At 43.8% G+C, this 23,055-nt stretch overlaps 1 protein-coding gene across 1 annotated transcript in view; it reads left to right on the top strand.

Moving 5' to 3' along the window:
- The first annotated feature begins 136 nt into the window (after window positions 1–136).
- IL36R (interleukin 36 receptor) overlaps window positions 137–23,055 on the top strand; it is a 35,734-nt gene continuing 12,815 nt past the window's right edge. Inside the window, 7 exon segments of the mRNA XM_045771751.2 lie at window positions 137–1,306; window positions 1,309–1,452; window positions 2,290–2,524; window positions 5,223–5,418; window positions 11,260–11,419; window positions 15,309–15,383; window positions 22,299–22,428. Coding sequence (XP_045627707.2) covers window positions 1,255–1,306; window positions 1,309–1,452; window positions 2,290–2,524; window positions 5,223–5,418; window positions 11,260–11,419; window positions 15,309–15,383; window positions 22,299–22,428 — 992 coding nt within the window. The 5' untranslated portion in view covers window positions 137–1,254.

The raw sequence follows: 23,055 nt of genomic DNA, 5'->3' as shown, positions 1-23,055 counted from the left end.
GTAGTTGCGGGGCTCCTGTCCTGTTCCTGTGGTGGCTTCTGTTCTCACGGTCTCTAAAACCACAAAGACCACCACACAGAGCTTGGCTGGCAATCTGCTGAATGGAGATGACATTTTATATGTATTTTCTAAGTCCCAGTGCCCTGTGGGGATCTCTCTGGGGGTGTTTCCTGATGGCCAGGGCAACAGTCCTGGTTGATCTCATCTTATTTGGAAATTTCAGACAGGACCAGACTTCAGGATCACACTGGGATGTCTGCTTTACAGAAATTGACAGCGAGACTCATGCAAATAAAGGCTAGTCCTTGGAAACCATTTGGGATGGCTTCCACTTTGGGGGCATTCTATATGGGCCAAGCAGGGCATGTGACCACTGCTCAGATGGGGCTTGGAAAGGGAAGAATTCATTTGCGGGGACAATTCGGAATAGATTTAAGCAGACATGACGGCCCATGAAGACTTGGTAGCTGCCAGAAAATCAGGTAACACGCCTTTAAACCCACTTCTCAGTGTGATGCCACCGGTCCTTCCTACGCAACCCCTGGGGCAAGGTAGGTCTGCCCTGCCCACGATGGCAAGGGAGTAGCCTGGTGTGGAAACGCCACGCCTGGGTTCAGTGCCGGTCCGCCGGATTCTCCATTCTCCACGGGATCCCGCGAGCTGCAGCCCCGTCGGGCAGGTAGGCACCGGCTGGGAGTGTGCGGCTGAGCCAAGCGGGTGGGGCGCCGACTCTGAAAGGTGTGGAGGGAAAGAGGTGCCTGGCAAACATGTGCGCGACCGACCGGGAGGCCAGAGATCGGGACTCCGGGGCCGCCCCGGACCGGCTAGGCGACCTTGGGGGAGCGGGTTCCGTCTCCGGGCGAAGGTGTGCAGCTCCCGTCTACCTGCCGGTCCGGCGGCGCTCCGGCTTCCTCTCCCTTTTCCTGCCGGCCTTTGCCAGGTCGGTCTAAGCTGGCTTCTCCCAGGTGAGCCGGTGGTGGGGGCTCCGTTTGGACCGTGGGGCCCAGGAGGACCCGGAGGCTAAGGACGCGCAGGTGAGGCTACAACGCGCCCCACCCCGGGCGCGGGACGCAGACAGTGCTTCGCTGCCAGACGGAGGCAGAGGCGCACCCCGGGCTGGGGTCCTCCTTTCTGCAGCCACCCTACCAGGACTGTCTGGCCCCGCGCCTCCCAACCCCTCCCCCGGATCCCTCTCCAGCTGGGATTCTGGAGGTCGGGCGGGAAGGAGGGAGTCTTTGGGGGCACGTCGGGTTAATGTGGGGCCAGAGTTGGAGGGCTCCCCACGAAGAAGGGAAGGCCAGCGGCCTGGGTTAGAATCTCTGTGTTCAGTGTCCCCGCCCCCGCCGTGCCCCATCTCCTCCCACCTTCTCTCTTCCTCGTAGCCCAACAGGGGGATGCTGGCCTTGCTGCTCTGCGGCGTGTCCCTCGCGCTTCCACCCTTTGTCCAAGCAGGTACGTGCGGCTGTCCTGGGGCCTCAGAGGCCACCCTCACCTACCTGCCTCCCCGAGGCTCTGCGAGAGCCCCTGTGAGCCCCCCCCCCGGGGGGGGGATCGCAGGACACCCGAACCTTGCCTTGCGGGTACACTTACCCCAGGGGACCAGGCAGAATTCCGCCGGAATGCAGAAATGGCAAGTTTCCGTTCCCAGCATCTGAAGCTCAGCCTCAATGTCACCTTTGAATTTTGAGGTGACTTTGGGGGGGAGTGGGGGTGAGGAATAGGCAAATTTGGAAGTCTTGAGTCAAAATGCTCAAATGGATATTATACTGTTTTATATAACAGAGGGTCATTTTATGACCCAGGGTAAAAACACCGAAATCATCAACACAACAGATTTCTTCTGAGAAGAAACAACAGTTTCTTCAATGCGATTCAGTAGAAACGAACTTTAAAATGAGCAAATTTTTTTAACAATCCTTTTTTGGGATGGTATACTCACACCTCTCAGTGAAGACAGAGTGAAATAACCGGGAGACAGGGCAGAAAGAAAGGGGGCAAGGAGGGCTCAGAATAGGAATTTCACTCGGAAGGAGGAGGATGAAGGGACTCAGGGTCTTAGAAAAGACTGGACAGAGAGAAATCTTTCCAAATGGGGAGGATGAGTCGGTGTGTTTTATGAATACATCTGGAGGACTTCCAACTCAGCAGACTATTTTAGACACCTCCCACACTGAGGAAACTCTCCAGTAAAATTTCAAGTTGTCTAGAAAATTAAAGAGGCATTTGTTAAAACTAATCATCAATAACACTAGAGTTCTCTTTCATGATTTTCCCCCTTTCTTTCCCTAGATGCATGCAAGGACGTTAGTATGCAAAACGAGGCACCTTCAGCAGGCCAGCCTTTTGCTTTCAATTGTACGCACCCGCCACTAACATCTGGGCAAGTGCGGGTAACATGGTATAAATACCCTAGCAAAAGCCCAATATCCAAAAACACACAGTCTAGAATTCACCAGGAGCAAAACTGGATTTTGTTTCTCCCCCTGACACAGGAGGACTCTGGGATCTACCAATGTGTTATAAAGTAAGTTACTCATTTAAAATAGAATTCTCTCTCTTTCTCATATATGCATATGTAAAAATATATGTTATAATGATATACACGTACAATTCTTTTAGGAAAATTCTTAATAAACTCTTAATAAATGTAGAAAATTCAATGAGAAGCATAAAATAGAGTTTTATCATTGTTACCAGACGGTTTCCAGTGAACATACTTTATTTTTTTTTTTATTTTTTTTTTATTTATTTTTTTTTAAATAATGATTTTTTATTATATTATGTTAGTCACCATACAGTACATCCCTGGTTTTCGATGTAAGGCTCGATGATTCATTAGTTGTGTATAACACCCAGTGCACCATGCAATATGTGCCCTCCTTACTACCCATCACCGGTCTATCCCATTCCCCCACCCCCCTCCCCTCTGTAGCCCTCAGTTTCCAGTGAACATACTTTAAAACAGAACAGATTTATAAAGCGGTTGTTGGAACATGAGATGCATCTTTTCCCGTCGAAATGAGGCCACAAGCCAGACCACTCAAAAACCTGTTTGTCCCAATGTCATTGCTACCTTCTTTCTGGGAATTCGGGAAGTACGTGTGACTGGTGGCACGACCAGATAGGAATAAACCCCCCTTGAGCACCTTGTACGGTCCTTGTGATAGGAATGTAACAGCGACTCCGCACCAGCTACGTTCCAGCCCCCGCGCGGAGCCCTGCGCTGGGAAGTCGTGTAGGCCAGTGACACAAGTCTGGTGGGAGACAGTCGAGCCAGCTGGGGGCTGCGGTGAGCCAGAGAGCTTATGCCCCACCAAAGGCAGTGGTCCATTCAGCTCAAGGCCATTTTCCGATTTTTCAAGGGAACCTGGAAATTGTGTGTGTGTGTGTGTGTGTGTGTGTGTGTGTGTAGCTTTTCGATAAGCTTTGTGTGTGTGGCTTAAATAAAACACATTCGTGGATAAAATTTGCCTAAGGGCCTCAATTTTGTTACCTTCCCTAACCGACGTGCTCCTCCTTAATAAATGACTTGGTAACCCGAACCTTGGTTTTCCTGTCTGTAAAATGGAGGTCATGCCAGCCTGATGGAGGTGAAGGGACATTTAGTTGAGACGATGTGCGAGATTCGTACTCCGGAGGGTGAGTGCGGTCTCCCTCTGCCGCTTCGTCTCCGTGGTCTTGGCCTCTGCGACCCAGTGGTACAGGAGCGGGAGTGGCCGTGAGCCCCTGTTTCCTGGCTCCTTTCCGGCTTCTCTCACCGTGTCGGTCAGGGTGCTGACATCTTGTGGGGTCTGCTGTCCTGCTGGACTCGAGGTGATGAAGTGAGAGAGCTGGAGACTGTGGCACACAAGTTCTTCTGGATGTCTAGGCTGGCTTGAAAACACTGAAATACTGTGGAACAGGGAAAGAGAACCTTCCACGGAAGGTAGACACAGATGCCGTCTGTCATGACACAAACACGAACTCTCACCAATCTTTCACGTTCAGAGACGATACGTACTTAGTAAACGGTATATTGTTACTTTGAAGTAATTTCAAATTCACGCCAAATTCGCAGGAATAGTATAAAGAAGTCCCATCTACCCTGTATCTAGATTCCCCTTATTTAACATTTTGCCACAATTACCTTATTATTCTCTCTCTCTCTCCCTATGCGACTGACCCCTGAACAACATGGGTTTGACGTGCACGGGTCCACTTATACACAGATATTTTGTGATAAATACAGTACATAACTATAAATGTATTTACTCTTCCTTATGGTTTTCTTAACATTTTCTTCCTCTAGCTCACGTTATTTAAGAATATGTGTATAATACACATAACATACGGAATATGTGTCAGTAAGGCTCCTAATAAGGAGTTCAGTGTTGGGGGAGTCAAAAGTTCTACGCAGAGTTTCAACAGTGCAAGGGATCGGTGCCCCTAATGCCTGGTTGTTCAAGGGTCAACTATATGTGTATATTTACATGCAATATTTTTTTCTAAACCATTTTTTCCAAAACATCGGAGTTGTATGCATCATGTTACGTTAGCCTGGAGTCATTCAACATGCCATTTGCTGTCAACAAGAATACTCCTTACATAATCACAGTATAGTTATCCTACTCAGGAAATTGAACCACCACACAATATTTTTATCTAATTCCCCATTCATATGCTACTTTTATCAATTGATTCGATTTTTCTTTATCAATTTTTTTTCTTTCCTTTCCGGGAGAGGGTCCAATCGGGCCTCATCAGTTGCATTTGGCTGTCATGTCTTTTCAGTCTCTTTTCATCTGGAACGGTTCCTCGGTCTGTTCTTCATGCCATTGACATTTTTCAGGAGCACAGACGAGGAGTTTATATACCAGCCCTTCACTTGGGTTTGCCAGATATTTCTTCACGCGTAGGCCGAGGTTGAGCCTTCTCGGCTGGAATACCACGGTAGCAGTTTGTGTCCTCTTCCGACGACACACTCCGGGGCTCGCGGTGTCCGTCTGCCCCTCACTGGGCTGCGCGGCCTGATCCCTCGGCTAAGGTGCTGTCCAGCGTTTCCACAACAGAAATACTGTCCCCTCTCTTGTAATTAGTGATCTGTGAGACGCGACCCACCTTGGCTGAGGAAGACGTTTGCACAGTATCTTGGTGATGAGCTGGCAAGACGTGAAGAGGAGCGGCTTCCTTTGCTTTTGTGGTTGTTTGACTATATGGGGTTTCGATGTGCCATTTTCTTACAGCAGCACAAACACCTGTCACCGAATCCGCGTGAACCTCACTGTGTTAAGAAAATACTGGTGTGGCATTTCCGGAAACGGCCCGCTGATTTTATCAGATGAATACAAGCAAATATTACATGCTGGAAGGGACGGCAGTCTCACGTGTCATCTGAACTTCCCACAGAGCTGCGTTTTGGATTCACTAAAGTGGTATAAGGTAAAAAACAAAATAATTTTCCTATCGGTCTTTTTCTTCTTCTTCTTCAAAACTGACGTGCGTTTGAGTTTACGTTGGATCTTTTAAGGCAGAATTGGTAAAGAGATTTGTGTTCCTGACATAGCTTTGTCAGCCTGTTGCTATGGAGAATTTTACCCTGCTAATTGTTGCTTTCGAAATTTATGGTTATGATAGCTTTGTACTATTTTGTTTCTTATATTCACCATCTCCCCACAATTATAGTTTTCAGACTATCCTCGGTTATTCTTTTTTTTTTTTTTTTCTGAACAGCTTAATTCATTTATTTGTTTGAACGAGTGCTACATGCCCAGGAAGTTTCTATTGAATAGGTAGATGGCTTTCAAGTTCTTTCTACCTTTAGTATTTTTCGTATCAACTATTGAGCTAATGGAAAAATTACACAGGCGTTCATTTAATGTGTGTCAGGATGTATAATAAACACCCGGCATATTCTCTCTCATTATACTCTTATTAGCATTGGCTCCGACTACAATTTAATCATTAACAATACTCCTGTTCCAGGGGGCGCCTGGCTGGCTCAGTCAGTGGAGCATGTGACTCTTGATCTCGGGGTTGTGAGTTCGAGCCCCACATCGGGTGTGGAGCCTGCTTGAAGAACAAAATTCCCTCATAGTATTTCTGTTCTGTCCAGAGGGTGTTGGTCGCCAGGCCACAGTCCCCTCAGCCTCAGTTGGCTCTGACTGTGGCATTACCCATTTTCCAAGTCCCACTTTGGCCTTCTTGGTATGGTGAGTCTCTGTTCCTTTCTTTGGCTTTTATAGACTCTTCCTCAAGCATCCTGTCTCCCACCTTGCAGGCTTACAATCATTACCCCCTGGCACCCATATTAAGACTCTCTTGACAATAGGACTCTTCTGGAATTGTTTTCTTCCTGGCCTGGACCTGTTATGGTCATAGGTTTAAAAGCACTTGACATCTGTAGAGAGGTAGATTTTTAGAATCAACTTTGTTACTACCACAGTGTTAAGAAGGATGGATTTTTTTTTTTTTTAAGCACTTGCTTGAACTCATCCTCTACTCACTGAATCAGATTACCCATGGGTGGCGTTCAGGCATTTTCATTTTTAAAATAATGCTCAGAGGCGCCTGGGTGGCTCAGTTGATTAAGCATCTGACTCTTGATTTTGGCTCAGGCCATGATCTCAGGGTCATTGGATTGAGCCCCATGTCAGGCTCCACGCTCAGTGGGGAGTCTGCTTGAGATTCTCTCTCTCCCTCTGCCCCTCCCCCCTCAAATAAATAAATAATTCTTTTAAAAAAAGATTTTATTTATTTATTTATCAGAGAGAGAGAGAAAGAGCACAAGCAGGGGGAGAGGCAGGCAGAGGGAGAAGCAGGCTCCCCACTGAGCAAAGAGTGCAATGCAGGACTCGATCCCAGGACCCTGAGATCATGACCTGAGCCAAAGGCAGATGCTTAACTGACTGAGCCACCCAGATGTCCCAATAAATAATTCTTTAAAAAAAATAAAATAGCTGCTCAGCTTAAGAAGGCAAGAGGCTAGCAAGTTCAGCCATATAAAGAGGTGAGATCCTTCTGAAAGTGTCCACCTGCTCAGATTCGGTGACCCCAGTTATGGCTCTATTTTTGCTGCTATCTAGTTCTCAGACCTTGAGTTCCTATTTGGGCTTCAGTGTTTTCTTCTGTCGAACGAGAGAGTCGGAATCAAGTCTTCGAATATGTAGAGCCTATTATCTGCCTGCAACTGTGCCAGGAAATGCTTCCTGGAGGAGGTGACCATTGCACTGCTTCAAGAATGAATAGCAGTGAAGCCGGTGGGGGGCAGAAGGAAGGATGCTAATTAGAAAAAAAAAAAACCCAGCAGGCACAAAGGTTATCAGGTGAGAAAGAGAATGGTGTTTGGGGGCATTGGTTAGAGTTGGGGTCCATATCAGAGTAGAGTAAGGGGATGCTAGGAAGTAGACCGTGTGTGCTAACCTACACATAGCCTCTTCCCCACTTAATGTATGTCAGTCACACTATTAGGGTAATGACAGGCTCAGCTTCTCTATGTGTCAGTCGAGTCCTGTAGGCACTGCAGTGAATACATCGGAAGGGCTTGAGAAGGGCGGCATGTGGACCATTGAAGCTATTTCAGAAATTCAGTGAATGAATGGGGACCATGTAGGAGAGCGTATGAAGTAGAACTGATGAATGAAGCAGGAGAGAAGAGTCAGTGGAGGGAACTCACTCCTGGTGGCCCCTCTCTTCTCCGCTAACTGGAAAGGGATGTTAGGCGGACATTTAGAAAGAGCAGCAGAGGTGAATAGGTGAATGAGAGAGTCGAAGGCAAAGAATTTCTAAGGTGAGGATCACGAGTTGGTAGTGGTGCCAAGACACATGTTGATGTGATTTTCTCCTATAGTGCTCATCGGGTTGTAGGCTCGTAGGAGACGGATGACGGAACTGACACCGATGGGGTTTTGCAGGCTGAATGTGCTGGAAGGATAAAGGGCAACAGTTTTGAGGAACTGAAAGGGGGTGAGTAAAGTAATGGCCACAGGCTGGGAGAGGAAATGATGTCTGAAGGAAAGTGACCACTTTATTTATTTATTTTTAAGATTTTATTTATTTGACAGAGAGAGAGATAGCCAGCGAGGGAGGGAACACAAGCAAGGGGAGTGGGAGAGGAAGAAGCAGGCTCCCAGAAGAGCATGGAGTCCGATGTGGGGCTCGTTCCCAGAACCCTGGCATCACGCCCTGAGCCAAAGGCAGACACTTAACGACTGAGCCACCCAGGCGCCCTGAAAGTGACCACTTTACAACAAAATAGAGGAGTCCAGGGGACTGGTCCAGGATAACACAGAAAAATGAGTTTGAGAGAAAATGCAGGTAGAATAGTATAACGAACACGATGGATAGATGCTTACTGTCCGCGGTGAGCCTCTTTAGACTAGAGGCTGTACAACTACAAAACGAGAGCAGAGCAACCCAAACACACCCCGTACTTTCCCAGAGTTGCCCACAGCTATGATGCAGTTTCTGCAGCCGGCTTCCCCGGGAGGCTTAAGTGAGAACGGCAGACCTTCCTGCTTTTCTGCTAGACAGCATGGACATGGGGATTTTCTGCAGTGGGGTTCCCGGGCCCGGACCCGGGAGCTGAGAGGCAGTGCCTATGCCTTCTGATGTCACTGTTGGAGTGGCTTCACTAGGGGTGGCATGGCCTCACACACCCTAGCTGCATGGTGGCACCCCTGGTCTCTGACCAGCAGGTGGTGGGGATCCCCACCTCATCGTTGTGGCGGAGGGGAGCAGGTGTCCTGTGAGCTAGGTCCGCAGTGCGGTTCTGGCTTAGAACTCACTCCCAGAGTACTTCTTACAGCTTTGTGAGCACCTAATACCCCTGTGTGGGATCCTTTTCTGCCTAAAATAGCTAGAATGCTTTTTGGTTTCTGCAACTCAATTCAGTCGGAGGGACATAGCCTCCTAGATTTGCTTTGAAGAGTAAATGAAATAATCTGTCCACTATGCTGTTAGTTCAGTGTGGGTACATAGTAATTACTTGATAAATAAATACCAGATATTATTTGGTTAAAATAAAGGAATGGAAGAGAGGGAATCGTAAGAAATGATAATAAGAATGGTATATTTGTTTGTGGGAATTTAGAGACATAGCAGTTCTGGATCATGACCAAGTCCAGCTTGCAACTGGGAGAATTGGAGACCCAGAGAAGTAGAGGTGGTCCTTGAAATTGAGGTGTTATGGAGGAGAAGGTTCAGGTAATATCCATTCTCATAGATAGTGAAGTATTCACATTTAGAAAAGCAGTGATGTCTCCATTTTTTTTTCGATTCCAAATTTCTTCTCAAAACAATGATTTCTGTGCACATCTGTATTTGCTGAGATCATTCTCAAAGGCAAATGTAATCGTGTTATTCCCTTGTTGAAAAAACTTCCATGTTCATCCCCTTGTCATGGTCTTCTGTGATTGGGCCCCTGGCTGCCTGACCGGTTCTATCTCCCTCACTCTCCTATAGGCACTGCACCCTTAGCTGGGCGATTTTATGTCTCCCACCAATGTACGCGCTGGGTCAAAAGTGTTCTTCTTGGTGATTGAGAGACAAAATACATTAAAATATTGGCTGCTATTACTATTAATATTTTAAGTTTAAATCTTCTTAATGAGATGTTGCCCACAAATTTTTAAATAAAAATCAAGGCCTTCTGAGAATTTAAACTCTTAAATGATGCCCTGGTGGATTATAGTAGGAGCGGTCTTAGTTACTGTAAAGGGACAGAATGGCGCTAAGCTATCAAGGCTGGGTTTTAATATGATTAATTATTTGTACATCTTGAAAGAAAGAATGAGTTGATCGGAAAGGGACTGGTCAATGATGGAAACATAGAAGGGAGGCCCAGATATCTCCCCTTTCCAAGCTCCCTCCAGAGAAGTTTTCTTAGTCAAGGACTCAATGCTTTTTGTTTGTCTCCACTCTAAAGAAGATGGCATCCCGTTATTGGAACCAGATGCCTTCACCTGACTCTCACTAGTAATTCCCATTCTACTTGGTAAGCAATTGTCCAATTATAACCGGGTTTCCCAAATAGGGAATAATGTAAGCCTTCTAGAAATTCTCATTGTAAATAAACAAATACTCATTCCGGCATGATTGAGTTTCCTCTCCCAAGGTGGATCCATTCACACTGTTCAGTGGTAAAGAACGGGCTCTGGTGCTGAGCTAGCTACAGCTGACTCGGTGAGAGAGCTGGACACTTGGGCAATTACATCTTTATTAGGGGTTATACGTGGGTCTTCTATATTAGGACTGTGAGCTTTCTAAGGACAGGGACTATGTCTCATTCCTGCATGACAGGGCCTCTCACAGCCTCCCAAAGAGCAGGAACCTGAACACTTGAATGAATAAATGGACTCAATAATCCAAGAACTCTGTAGAGTAGCACTTTCTGAAAAAAAGAGGAAACACGTTGAGAGAATTCACAAGTGGGTCTGTGAGATGGAAGAAGTGGCGATTAGCATAAGAACGTGAGCTTCTGCCAGGACAGAGGCCTGCCCTGGGCGTGGTTGCTGAGGATGATGATGACGTGTGAGAAGGGCATTCCCGAGACTAACCAGGTCTCAAGTGGGTTTGGCGTGAGATTCTTTTTGTTGAGGCAGTGGAAGCACGGGTAATGTAACAAGTTATGTGACATCTGCCTGTAAGCCTCACCAGCATACTTTGACTGTTGTTCAGGCCTCCAAGCAGAATGTTCTTGAGGAATTATTTTGGACCTCTGTAAAGTCCAACCCAGTAGGTGGAGAAGGTGTACTTGGGCCTGGAACACAGCGGAAGTGGTCATTAATCGCCTGGGCTTGCGGTCTTGGCATAGGGCTTGGTGCCATGAGCTGGTGGTCCACTGGGAGGTATGGGCCCCTGTGGGTGGAGGGCATTCCTGCCTGTTCACACCCTCCTACCACACTCCTTTGTGGGTCCATGCAATCCTCCTCCATGCGGTCTGCCGTCCAGTTCACGTAGGCCTCTTTCCCCTCAACTTCCATTAGACTTAATATTTACAGCACTCACTGTAGCCTGTAACATAGTCTCTGTCAAATCTGTAGATATCTATGTGTCTATCTTCTATCTATCTATCTATCTATCATCTATCTATCATTTTTCTATCTACCTATTGATATCTATAGGCATCATCTTCAGTTAGATTATAAATTACCCAAGGTCTAGGGATCACATACATTTCTTGCATCTCCCCACGATTCCTAAGATGGTGTTAACTAGGATTGTAACTGGTACACAAAAATACTCTTTGAATTAATTTATATATGTATATATTTTTCTATTTAGGGCTGTGAGGAGATTAAAGGAGAACGGTTTATTTCCTGGGAAACAAGGCTTTCCGTGAGCAACGTTTCGGCAGAGGATGGAGGGAACTACGCATGTCAAGCCCGACTGACCCATGCAGGGAAACAGTACACTGTTTTAAACAGTATCACTGTGCATATCGGTAAGTATGCTCGTACCCATGGCCTTGGCTTCCTCTTGGCTTTGGGTGAGATGGCTGGCTTTTGGGGCAGCAGTGAATCTTGATCTTGATTTTCTTGAAGGTTCGCAGGCTCTCAGACTTGCCATTGTTAGAATCAGAGGGTAGAAAGAAGAGGGCAAAGGGCATGAGCAGTTTCATTGCCTCATCTGGAAAAACAGAATACCCAACACCCTCAGTATGAAAATTGAATGAGAGCATGTATGTGAAGTGGTGCTGGGTGCGGGGTAAAGTATAGGTGTTCAGCTAGTGGTAGATATTACTGTTACTCTTATTTCCCTCGGCCGTCACTGGTGTGACTACTTTGCTGGGCCATTCCAGCTTTGGCCTCTCCTGCCCGGGGCATGCAGAGTTCAAGGTCTCCGGACTGGGCTCCAGGATACTTGATGCTCATGGGGTGTCAGTTCTCAACCCAGAGCAATCAGTTTGTTTGAACATATGACCAGGAGATTTGAGAACAGATTCTTCAGGGTGGAAGGAACCCTAAAGATAATTTAACTTAAGCCATTAATTTTATAGAGACCCAGGAGGGGGTGACTTATGAAGCTTCCAGAGCTGGTTAGTGACAGAAACAGGGCCAGAACGAAGGCTTTCGGTGCCCAGAATGAGCATCGTCTCTTCTCTGCACGTTCAGCAAGGAGTTCTTGCTACATTGCCTTTTGCTCCTTTGTCAGTAGACAGTTGTCTTCTATGTCGACTCATCTAAATGGAAAGAACTGAAGACTGAATATTTGTTTGACTTGGACCATCATGTCTGTCACTAATTTCTGTCAGACTTCCTAGTCCTGGGTGGTACCTAACAATTTCCTGATGGTCTGGCTCTCTTGGGGCATGTGTTCAGCATGGCTGGCTTCCTGCTTCCCACCCGGAACCCTTTAATTAAGAAAATTAATTGTATTACATTTTATGATTTTTATGCTCTTGGGTTTTATGTTACCTGTTATCTCTCCACATGTAGGCAAAGAATATCTTTGTCTTGTTCACAGCCGACTCTCCCACACCTAGCCCAGTGCCTGCACCAGACTACGCACAGACCCATTTATTAACTGAAAGAGTCATCACTATAATGCTTAGTTTTCCATTGGTAGCCGAAGGAATTCTTTGAAAGGCAAAATGAAGACGACCTCAGGAGGTCATTGGGGTCAATAGTCTATATTTCGTGTCGTCGCAATAAGCACTTAGTGATGATCTATTACGTGTCCCAATTGTTGGAACCCGATAATTAAAAACTTTAAAGAAATCCCATTGTTACCTCTATTGAGAAGCTCTCAGCCTGGTGGTAGTGGAGCTAGAGATATAAATGAATCGTGTTCACATTATACACTAAGGATAGACTTGTAGATAGAGTTATAGATAGCGTCTGGGAGAACAGGAAAAGAATCAGCAGTAGACACAGGGATGGCAAGTAAATGGTCTTGGAAGGCTTCCAAAGTAAATGGGTTTTCAGCTGAATTTTGAAGGATGAGTCAAATTTTAGAAAGTGAAGAGTGAGGCAGGGCAGAGGGAATAGTATAAGACAAAGCACAGAAGTGTCTACTACGCATGGTTTGTATTGGAACTACAACTAATTTTGTTAGAGCCGACGTTAGCATGAGGGAAGGAGTGGTGGGAGCTGAGGCCATGGAGTTAAACAGGGTCAAAGTTTAGGGGGCCAGTTACATGTAGGTTTTACCAGGCAGTCACTGATGAGCCCTTGGTTGCAGAGCAATGAGGCTGTGTTTGTGATGGACAAGACCAGTCTTGAGATGGTTGAGCAAGCGTTGAGGAGGGTCTTGAGGCCTGGAGGCCACTTTGGCAGCTTCTGCCATACCCGGTATTGATAAGACGGCTGATAATCTGAACTTGAGTGGAAGTGGCAGGGGATTCTTCTTCGGGCAGTAATTTAGTGGCTCTTTACCGAGTGCCTAATAAGGCCAGGTCCTGCGCTTCGCAGAGAGAGCATGAGAAGGAGGACGCAGCCAAGACCGAGGCTCTAATGGAGCTTTGAAGTCTGAGCTGGGAAGGGAGGCAGAGATAAGTCAGATAATCTGCTAGTGAGATGTGTAATTACCAAGGAGGTGAACTCCATGAGGGAATGGAAAATATGAGATCGAGCAGACAAGGACCTGTTGAGAAGGCAGAGGGTCAGGGAAAGCTTCCCGATAATAGTGATGCTGATAGTCAGGAAGCATTAACTGGGTGATGGAGTGGGTGAGATTTTTCCAGACTGAGGCAGCAGCCAAAGTAACAACACAGACCATGGTATGTGTAAATGATGGGAAATAGGCAAGTGGGCTGGAGCAATGCTGAGTGGGGGAGGTCATGCGAGGTAATGAGGTTGGAGAAGTAATCAGGGCCAAGAATTAGTAGGAACATGCATTCCAAAGCAGAGAGTATGGAGTTGATTCTGTGAACAGTGGTAAGAAGCCAGAGGAGTTGAGAGCAGGATGCACGATGTGACATACATTCCAGAAAGCTCAGTGTGGCTGCTGTGCACAGAAGGATCCCTACGGAGATAGGAGTGGTGGGTAGGAGGCAGGTACAGAAATGCAGGTGAGATATTAGGTAGGTACAGGCAACATGGTGGCACTGAAGATGGAAACATCTTCAATGGGTTCAAGTCATTTGAGGAGGTAAACCCCACAGGGGTTAGTGTTGGATTGAATATGGGGTAAGGGAGGTGGCAAGGTCAAGGGAGCTGGGCCTTTTGGCACATGCAACAGACTGGACAATGATATTATTCAATGAAATAGTATAACTCTGGGAGAAAACTGGATTTAGGAGTGAGATCATGAATTTGGTCATGGGTAAGCTGAGTACTTGGAGGTGCTCATGTGATGTCAAGTTGGCCTGGCCCTGGTCTAGAGAAAAGTCTGGAGATGCAACTTTCAAAGTCCTTGGCCTTTATATGGTAATGGAAGAAGTAGATACAAATAAGAGTGCCAAGGAAAGACTAGAGAGTGGAAAATAGAGGGTTTAGCTGTGAAGAGGGAGGCACACACGGGGAAATGTTAGGAGCTGAAATTAGTTTGGTTTAGTGATTGATAATTCGAAGAGGTGAGAAAAGAACTGTTGCCTAGAGTGACTTCCGGATTTTAGCTGTGATCTAGGAGGGCATCACTGGCCGGTGATGACCTCTGTTTGGGACACACTGAATTTGAATAGTTTGTAGAAAGTGCAAACAGTATTGTCATTATACAGGACACCTGTTTTTGCATTTTTCTAGCTTCCTTCTTCAAATGTCTCCATGTACCCCCCAAATATAGAGAAGGCATGTGGGGTTAGCTAGGTGATTGCTAGATGCTGGAGGGCAAATGGGGAAAGGAAGAAGTGGAGAGAAACAAAGGGCTGGGAAGTGAGCATGAGGGAAGACAATCTTACGGTGGGGTGAAGGAATGGAAAGGCCAAAGAACAGAAGAGGACCAGATGTAAAGAATACGGAAAAGCAAGGATGGAGGATGGAACAGTGGGACCGAAGATGAAACATTAGGATCATTCTCTCTCTCTCTATCTAGGACCTAGACCAGAGCTTGGCTTAGAGCCACCGCTTACAAACTGTATGTGGATTATTAGGTAATGAGATTTTATTACACAATCTCATCAGTTTGTATTTATACCAAATATAGAATGGTGACATGAGCTCTCCTGGTAGCCCAGCTTGTAGGGTTTTTCCTTAGCAATTCAATTATTTCTGGTTTAAAAATATGCATTTACGAGGCAGTAGTTCATCACGCCATGAGTTTTGTTCTTTCGTTGACTCGTGTTTATTGAAGACCTGCTCAGTGCCATGTTTCCTTGTGCTGTCATTGGATAAATAGTTGGGAATGTATCATACATGATTCTAATGCAATTTCATGTGGGTATGATTTCTTAGCAGAAACAAATGGATATGCAGGAAGAATTCCTAAAATCATTTATCCAAAAAACAACTCAATTGAAGTAGAACTTGGTAAGTAAAATTATCGAAGCCATTGAAATGACTAAGGGCAGGTTAATATACATGGTTTAATATAAAACCAGTTAAATTTCATTGAATGTCTTGAAACTTGACAAAGCATTTTAAAATTCATGTCAAAAAATGTTGGAAAAAGAGCAACAATAAGTAAATACTGGTATTTGCATACAAATAGAAAGATTAAAGCAACATAATAGAAAATGATAAGCGTATCTTAGAATATACCACAATTTAGTAAAAGAGATTTGTGACATTTAAAAATGTGTAGAGAAAGAGAGAATAGTATATGTGTGATATTAGTGTAACTTTTTAAATGTGAAGAATATATCATTCATTCTTTACCTCGTATCAGACAAAAAGATGCATTTTTGATGAATTCAAGAACTACATATTAAAAGAAACCCACAGAAGTACCATGAAAAACTGAGATAAATTTATATCTAACCTCAGCATGATGTACTTTCTACACATAAAATCAGTGGAAGAAATCACAGAAGATTAAAAATTAGACTAATATAAAAACTGTAAATGTCTATATACGGGAAAAATGGTAAAGTTAAAATGTGAATGACATTCACATTTTACATTCGGAGAGAATGTTTGGAATGGAGACATCAAAAAACAGGTTATGTCATCTCTGTACAAAAATATCAACAAATCAAGGACCAAGAATAGTCCAAATGAGTAATTCACAGAACAAAAATAAAGACTAACAAAACATGAAACTACATTCATCCACAATAAAAAATTGTACATAAAAACTGATACGTATCTATGAAATTTGTAAGGCTTAAAAAATGTAAATACCAAATGTTAGCAAGGATAATATAGAGAGTGTTCTAATACATTACTGGCCATGAATATGAGCCATCCCTTTAAAACATTTGTGTTTAAAGCTCTCAACAGTTTCCCATCTCACTTAGTAAAATTCGAAGTCCTTGCATTCCCAACATGGCCCTCCATGGCTGACTTCCCCTTGCCAGGGCCCACACTGGTAAGCTCCCACTTGATCACCCTGGGTTGCCTGCTGTTCCTGGAACATCTCAAGCATGCCTCCACCTCAGGGACTTTGTACTTGCTGTTCTCTCTACCTGAAATGCTCTCCCCCCCACAGCTCCATGGTCCCTTCCTTCACTTCCATCAGGTCTCTAATGAACGTCGTCTCACTTGACCACCACGTTGAAACAGCACACCTCTGGGGCGCCTGGGTGGCTCAGATGGTTAAGCGTCTGACTTCCACTCAGGTGATGATCCTGGGATTGAGCCCCGCATAGAGCTGAGGGGGGAGCCTACTTCTCCCTCTGCCCCTCCCTCTGCTCATGCTCTCTTTCTCATGCTCTTTCAAATAAATAGACAACATCTTTAAAAAAAATAGCACACCTCACTCGCCATCATGCTCTGTCCCCTGAGCTCTCTCTATTTTTGGTAAAACACTTATCACCACCTCACATATTTTGTCTCGGTATCTCTAATTCTATTTGAATCGACGCTCCTTAGGAACATTCTTTTTTGTCTGGTTTGTTCCTTCCTGTATCACCAGTGCTCAGAACAGTTTCTAGAACAAAGCAGATGCTCAAGAAATAGTTGCTAAATAGCTAAATAAAGTAATGGACTGGTATAAACTTTGTAGAAGGAAATGCCAATGTGTATTCAGAAACTTCACAAATAACTTTTGACTCAGTAAGTTCTAGATGGTAAACCACATACAACAGAAACATATCCCCAGGGCCCCAGATATAGATAGATAGATAGATAGATAGATAGATAGATAGATAGATAGATAATAGATAGATAATTAATTGTGCTTACTATGTTGAAGGAAAGAAAAGACATGATTGCAATTTTCAAAAGACAACTGCAAACTTTTAAAAAAAGACCCTATCAGATTCGAAAAAGAACAAATAAAATATCAGAATTGACAAGTACAATAACCGAAACCAAAAACTCAATAAAGGGTTTAATAGCATAGGAGACATCTGAAAAAAAGAGTTACTAAATGAAAATATAGGTCAGGAGGAAATGCCTGGGTTTAAGCACAGAGAGACGGAGGAATAGGAACTGCAGAGGTTAGAGAGAGAGGACACCCAGAGCTAATGTGTATGTAATTGCAATCCCAGAAGAAAGGGAAAAGAGAAAATGGGAGCAGAGGCACTATTATTTAGGCGAGAATGTGAGAATATCCCAAACTGATAGACACATTATTCCGAAGACGCCGGAAGCTAAGGGGACTCGGCAGGACAAATAAGGGCAAACCTACACCTTGAGATACCAAAGTGAAACTGCAGAAAAGCAAAAACGAAGGAAAAATATCTAAAAGTTAGGGAGAAAAGGAAAAACAAACCCATCCTCTGTTTGAAGCCCACTGTTTGAAGTTTTGATGGAAATAATTGAGGTTGTCTGCTGAAGAAAAACGCTGCTAATTTTATAGTCAGTGAAAATATGACAAATTCAAAATGACAAAATTTGCCAACCACAGTCTTACACTAAAGGAGCTCCTACAGAGTTCTTTAAGCAGGAGGAAATGTTTCTAGATCGTGAATCAGCTATGTAGGAGGGAAGGAAGGAGCAAATGTTGGCATAAATATGGGAGTAAATCCGAATGAATCTTAACTGCAAGAGGCAATAATGATGATGATTGTTCATGGACTTTAAAATATATATGAAATTAGAATTCACAACCGCGTTTGCCTGTTAAATGCAATTGCGTCCTAAGACTTTACACTCTCTTAGAAGAGGGTAGAAATAATCAATAATATCAGACTCCGATAAGTTTGAGGATCTACGTTTTAATATAGAGGGTAACCCTAAAGTAATAATAACTTTGCAAATACAGAGTTATATGGAATAATAGAAAATAATCAAGAGGAAGATAAGAAGGAATCCAAAAGAAAGAATTAAAAGACAGCAAGAAGGAAAAGACAGATACAGGACAGATGCTACAAATGGAAAAAGATAGTTGATTTAAATGTACATATGTCACCGATTACAGGATGGACTAAATACTCCAAATAAAGATTGTCATCCTGGATTTGAAAGAAGAAATCAAAACTCTGGGCTGTTTACAAGATGCTGGAAGAGAAAAGACTAGAAAATGATACATGGTATAAACACTAACCAAAAAAAATGTTTGTATAATTATACTAATATCAAAGTACATCTGAAGGCAGAATGCATTATTAGAGGTAAACAGAGATACTTCATAATGACTAAAAGTTCAATGGTGAACCTGTAGATATGTAATAACATGGCCTTAAAAGTGTGTGTGTGTGTGTGTGTGTGTGTGTGTGTGTGTGTGTGTGTGTACACGTGCAGAAAGAGAGAAAGTTAGTTCAGGATTATAGGTAGAAATTAAGTCCACAGTAATAACGGAATAATATTATATATATATATATATATATATATATATATATATTACAGATTAATATTATAGAGCCCTGAGCCTAACTACTACAGATGACACATTCTTTCTAAGCACAATGAAATGTTTAATAAAGGGACGCCTGGGTGGCTCAGTCGATTAAGTGTCTGCCTTCAGCTCAGGTCATGATCCCAGGGTCCTGGGATCGAGTCCCACATCGGGCTCCTTGCTCAGTGGGGAGTCTGCTTCTCCCTCTCCCTCTGCCCCTTCCCCCAGCTAGTGCTCTCTTTCTTTCTCTGTCTCTCTCAAATAAATAAATAAAATCTTTACAAAGAAATAAGAAAAAAAAAGAAATGTTTAATAAAATTGACCGTATATTGGGCTACAAAGCTAGTCTCAACAAAATCTAACAGATTGAAATCATATAAACTATATATTCTCAGACCATAAGACACTGAAGTTGGAAATAAATAATAAAAAGACAGAACAACCATATAGGTTGGAAAACAATCAAATAAAAAATCCTCTAGATAGCTCATGGATAAAAATAGAAATCAGAAAATAATTTGACAACGAATACTCATGAAAAGATTATACCGAGGCTGGCAGGATACAAAGATTCAATCAGAGCATATTTGATAGCTTGAATTAGAGAAGGAAGCTAGTTGAAATATCCATGAGCTGCACGCTCACCCCTGAAGACAGAAAAGGAGAAGCAAAATAAATCCAACAGAAATGGAAGAAACAAGGTGAGCAGTAATCGCAGAAAATAGTGAAACAGTAAATGAACATGCAATTGAGTGATTAACAGAGAAAGAAGTTTGTTTTTTGAAAAGTGGAATGTGATTGCTAACCCCCTGAATGATTAAGAAAAGAGGGAAGACCCAGTCTGAAGGAAAAAGAGGCCATCACCATAGATCATATGCACATGAAAAAGATCATAAAAGAATATTCTGGAACACCTAGTGCCAAACAATTTGAAAATCTAAAAAGAAATGGGCAGTTTCCATAAAAATCAGCACATAAGATCTGGCACAAGAAGATACAGATTTCAGAATAGACATATGACCAGAAATGTAAAATCTTACCACAAACAAATTTCTAGATCCACTTGGCTTTCCTGTGGACTCAACAAAGCACTTTTCCTGTGAACTCTACAAAGCACTTAATAAAGAAATTTGGTGGATTTAAACAAATTGTTTCACAGTAGAAAAAGAAGAAATAGTCATTAACTCATTTTATAAGGTCAGGAAAATCTTGACACTCAGACCCAACAAGGATGTTGTTACAAAGGAAATTTCAGGCCAATCTCATTCATCAACACAGATGAAAAATTTTAAGCACATTATTAGCAAATTTATTTTAATAGCATACCCAAAGGATGATACACTTCGGCTCAGTTGGGTTCACGTGAAGCAATGCTAAGTTGCTTCATGTTAGGTAAGTCTTTTTTTTATTTTACATTAACAAACTAAGGGAGAAAAAATAATACACTCATTGATACCAAAAAGCCACTTAGAACACCTGAACTAGGAATTTATTATTTAAAAAAAAAAAACCCTCTCTTAAAACTAGGAATGTAAGGGAATGTCCTTACTCTGATTTTTAAAAATCTATCTTTAGAAGCCTATAGAAGAAACAACAAACTCAAGACTGAACTATTAAGCACATTTCATTTGTTTTGAGGGAGATACAAAATCTCAACAGATTTTACTTTTTGCTGAATTTGATAAGTTGAGTAGAATGTTGGTATGGACAAGTAAAGGCTGAATAATAGTCAAGACACTTTTAATGAAAAAGGACTAGCTGAGGAGATTTGTACCATCAGATTTCAAGATTTATTAAAAAAAACACACTGTAGTTTAGACAGTGTAATCCTGATACAAGGATAGACAATGGGTTAGAATTGAAGGCCCAGAAATAGATCCACCATATAACCTCTTGATTCTGACACTGTTCTAGGGAAGGTGCGATCTCTTCAATAAGTGTAACTTGACAGTGGGATGGAATACAGAATAAAATAAAAACTTGCCCCCTTTCTCACACGATTTATAAAAATAATTTCAAATGAGTTGTGGATCTAAATATGGAAGTCATAATGATGCATTTCTAGAAAAAAAATCCTTCATGATTTGGGGTAAGGAAAGAGTAAAATAATAAACACATACTAGTCAATAACTACTCTTGAGGTAAAATTTGGTAAGTACGACTACAGTAAACATAGGAACTTCTGTTTATTGAAAGACAAATCAACCCTCCAGATGGCGAGACAGACCCACAGCGGGCATCCACACGGCCAGTGGAGGTTTAAAACGTGCTGGAGCAGGCGCAGTCTAGGGCTAGCAGATTCAGTCCACGGTGTGATGTCACCACACACGCGTCGAGCTGGCGAAAATAAAGACTGACGCCACCACACACTGTTAAGTATGTCAAGTAGCGGGTGCTCGCCCACCCTGCTGGCGGAAGCGTAAATTGGTACAACCGCGTGGGAAAACGGTTCGGCGTCTCTTTTAGAGTTGAAGATACGCAAAACCTATGATCTACCCTTTTCACTGGTAGATGGGCCCGTGTACCGTCACGTACACGGGGGTGCGTGCGGGCATGTGTGTACCGGTGCCCCGGGGGGCGCAGCAGAGCGCTCACAGCTTCCTTACGCACTGAGGCAAACGCTACCGCAATGCGGCAAACGCTACCGCAATGCGGCAAACGCTACCGCAATGCGGCAAACGCTACCGCAATGCGGCAAACGCTACCGCAATGCGGCAAACGCTACCGCAATGCGGCAAACGCTACCGCAATGCGGCAAACGCTACCGCAATGCGGATGTGTGCGCAGCCGTACGAGAAGTGCGTAAGCGCTAGTGGGTTCTCTTGTCTGAATGGAGTACAGCTCCGTGCCGCAGCACCAATGAGCATGACGAACAAAACGTGGGCTCTACGGTTCAAGCGTGAATGCGAAGGTGATGCAGTGTAAAGGAGGCAAGGGGCATGTGGGAGCCTTACAGTTCTGGCAGCACACTCTTTTCCTGATGGGGTGAAGGTGGTGTGATGTGCGATTTACGTTCACGTTCTATACGTTTTACTATACATGTGTTCTAGTTCGTGATTTAAACAAAGACCCCTTACGTCCACCGAGAATAAAGAAACATGAAGTAGACTGTGTAGAAATAAAATAATTTTTTATGTAGAGTGACTAGATGGACTATACTGGGCTCATGGAGCAAAATAAAATAAAAATAAAAGTAGAAAAGAAATAGAGAAGTCAAATAAAAATATAAAGTTATTGAAAATGATTTGTGAACGTGTGTGGTGGAGTCAGGAGAGGGGTCATGATTGGTGAAGTCAAAATATCACTGGATTTGGAAATAGACAACCAGCGTTCATGTCTCATGTCTTTCTCTCATGTGTGACCTTGGGCAAGTCACCAGTCTATCTGAACTTTAGTGTTCTCTTCTGTAAAATGGGCATTACAGTACCTCCTCTTTCCTGAGTGTAAGGATTCTTTTGAAGATTTTTCTTTTCATGTAACATATATGAATTTGCTTTTCACAGGCTCCGCCCTTACGGTGGACTGCAACATCACAGACACGAGGGATAATACAAATCTTCGATGCTGGAGAGTCAACAACACCTTGGTGGACGACTACTACAGTGACTCCAAACGCATCAGAGAAGGATTGGAGTAGGTGCCGTGTTTTTCTGGCTTCCCTAAAAGCCGACAAGAATTTCCTCCCTTACATTATTTTGGGGCTAGTACTTCTTTTTTAGATGCTTCTCACTGACCCCTCATCACTCTTCTTGGCTTTGTCTCTCAAAGATCTCCCCCGCGCTCTGCAGGGCCGAGCCTCCGGTTCAGAGAAGTGTGAGGCCCATGTGATCAATCTGCTTACATCTTAGCTAGACAGATGAGGCGACATGTCAAGTCTGGGCTTCACGCCACAAAAGCCGTTTCTCTCAGCTCGTCCTTAAAGCCAGCCTCGTTCCTAAGTCGTTATATCCTGAGCCGTAGATCTTCAAGGCTTCAGGAGCAAACTTCAGACAGCAGCCTGGAGACTCTTGAGGGAAACAGGACTTAATCATGAGCTAATCGTGTGATAGAAACCAAATTTGGGGTGGTATAAATTGGGGGGCGTAAAGCAAGACTCACTAGTCAGAGGGCAGAAGAACTGGCGCTGGGCCCTGCGGGGTGGATAAGTTAGTGTAAGTGGAGACAACCAGGGGAAGGCTCTGGAGGGCCGAGGATGCCTTCTGTCACCGTCCAGAAGAAAATGCAAATCTGTAATGGCCACAATCCACGCACCTCACTGAG

The sequence above is a fragment of the Ursus americanus genome, chromosome 7 (genome assembly GCF_024610735.1).
Source record: "Ursus americanus isolate L20-20 chromosome 7, mUrsAme1.1.p, whole genome shotgun sequence".
Lineage (NCBI taxonomy): Eukaryota > Metazoa > Chordata > Mammalia > Carnivora > Ursidae > Ursus > Ursus americanus.
Note: the sequence above shows the minus strand (reverse complement) of the source record. Positions and strands in the feature narration are given on the sequence as shown.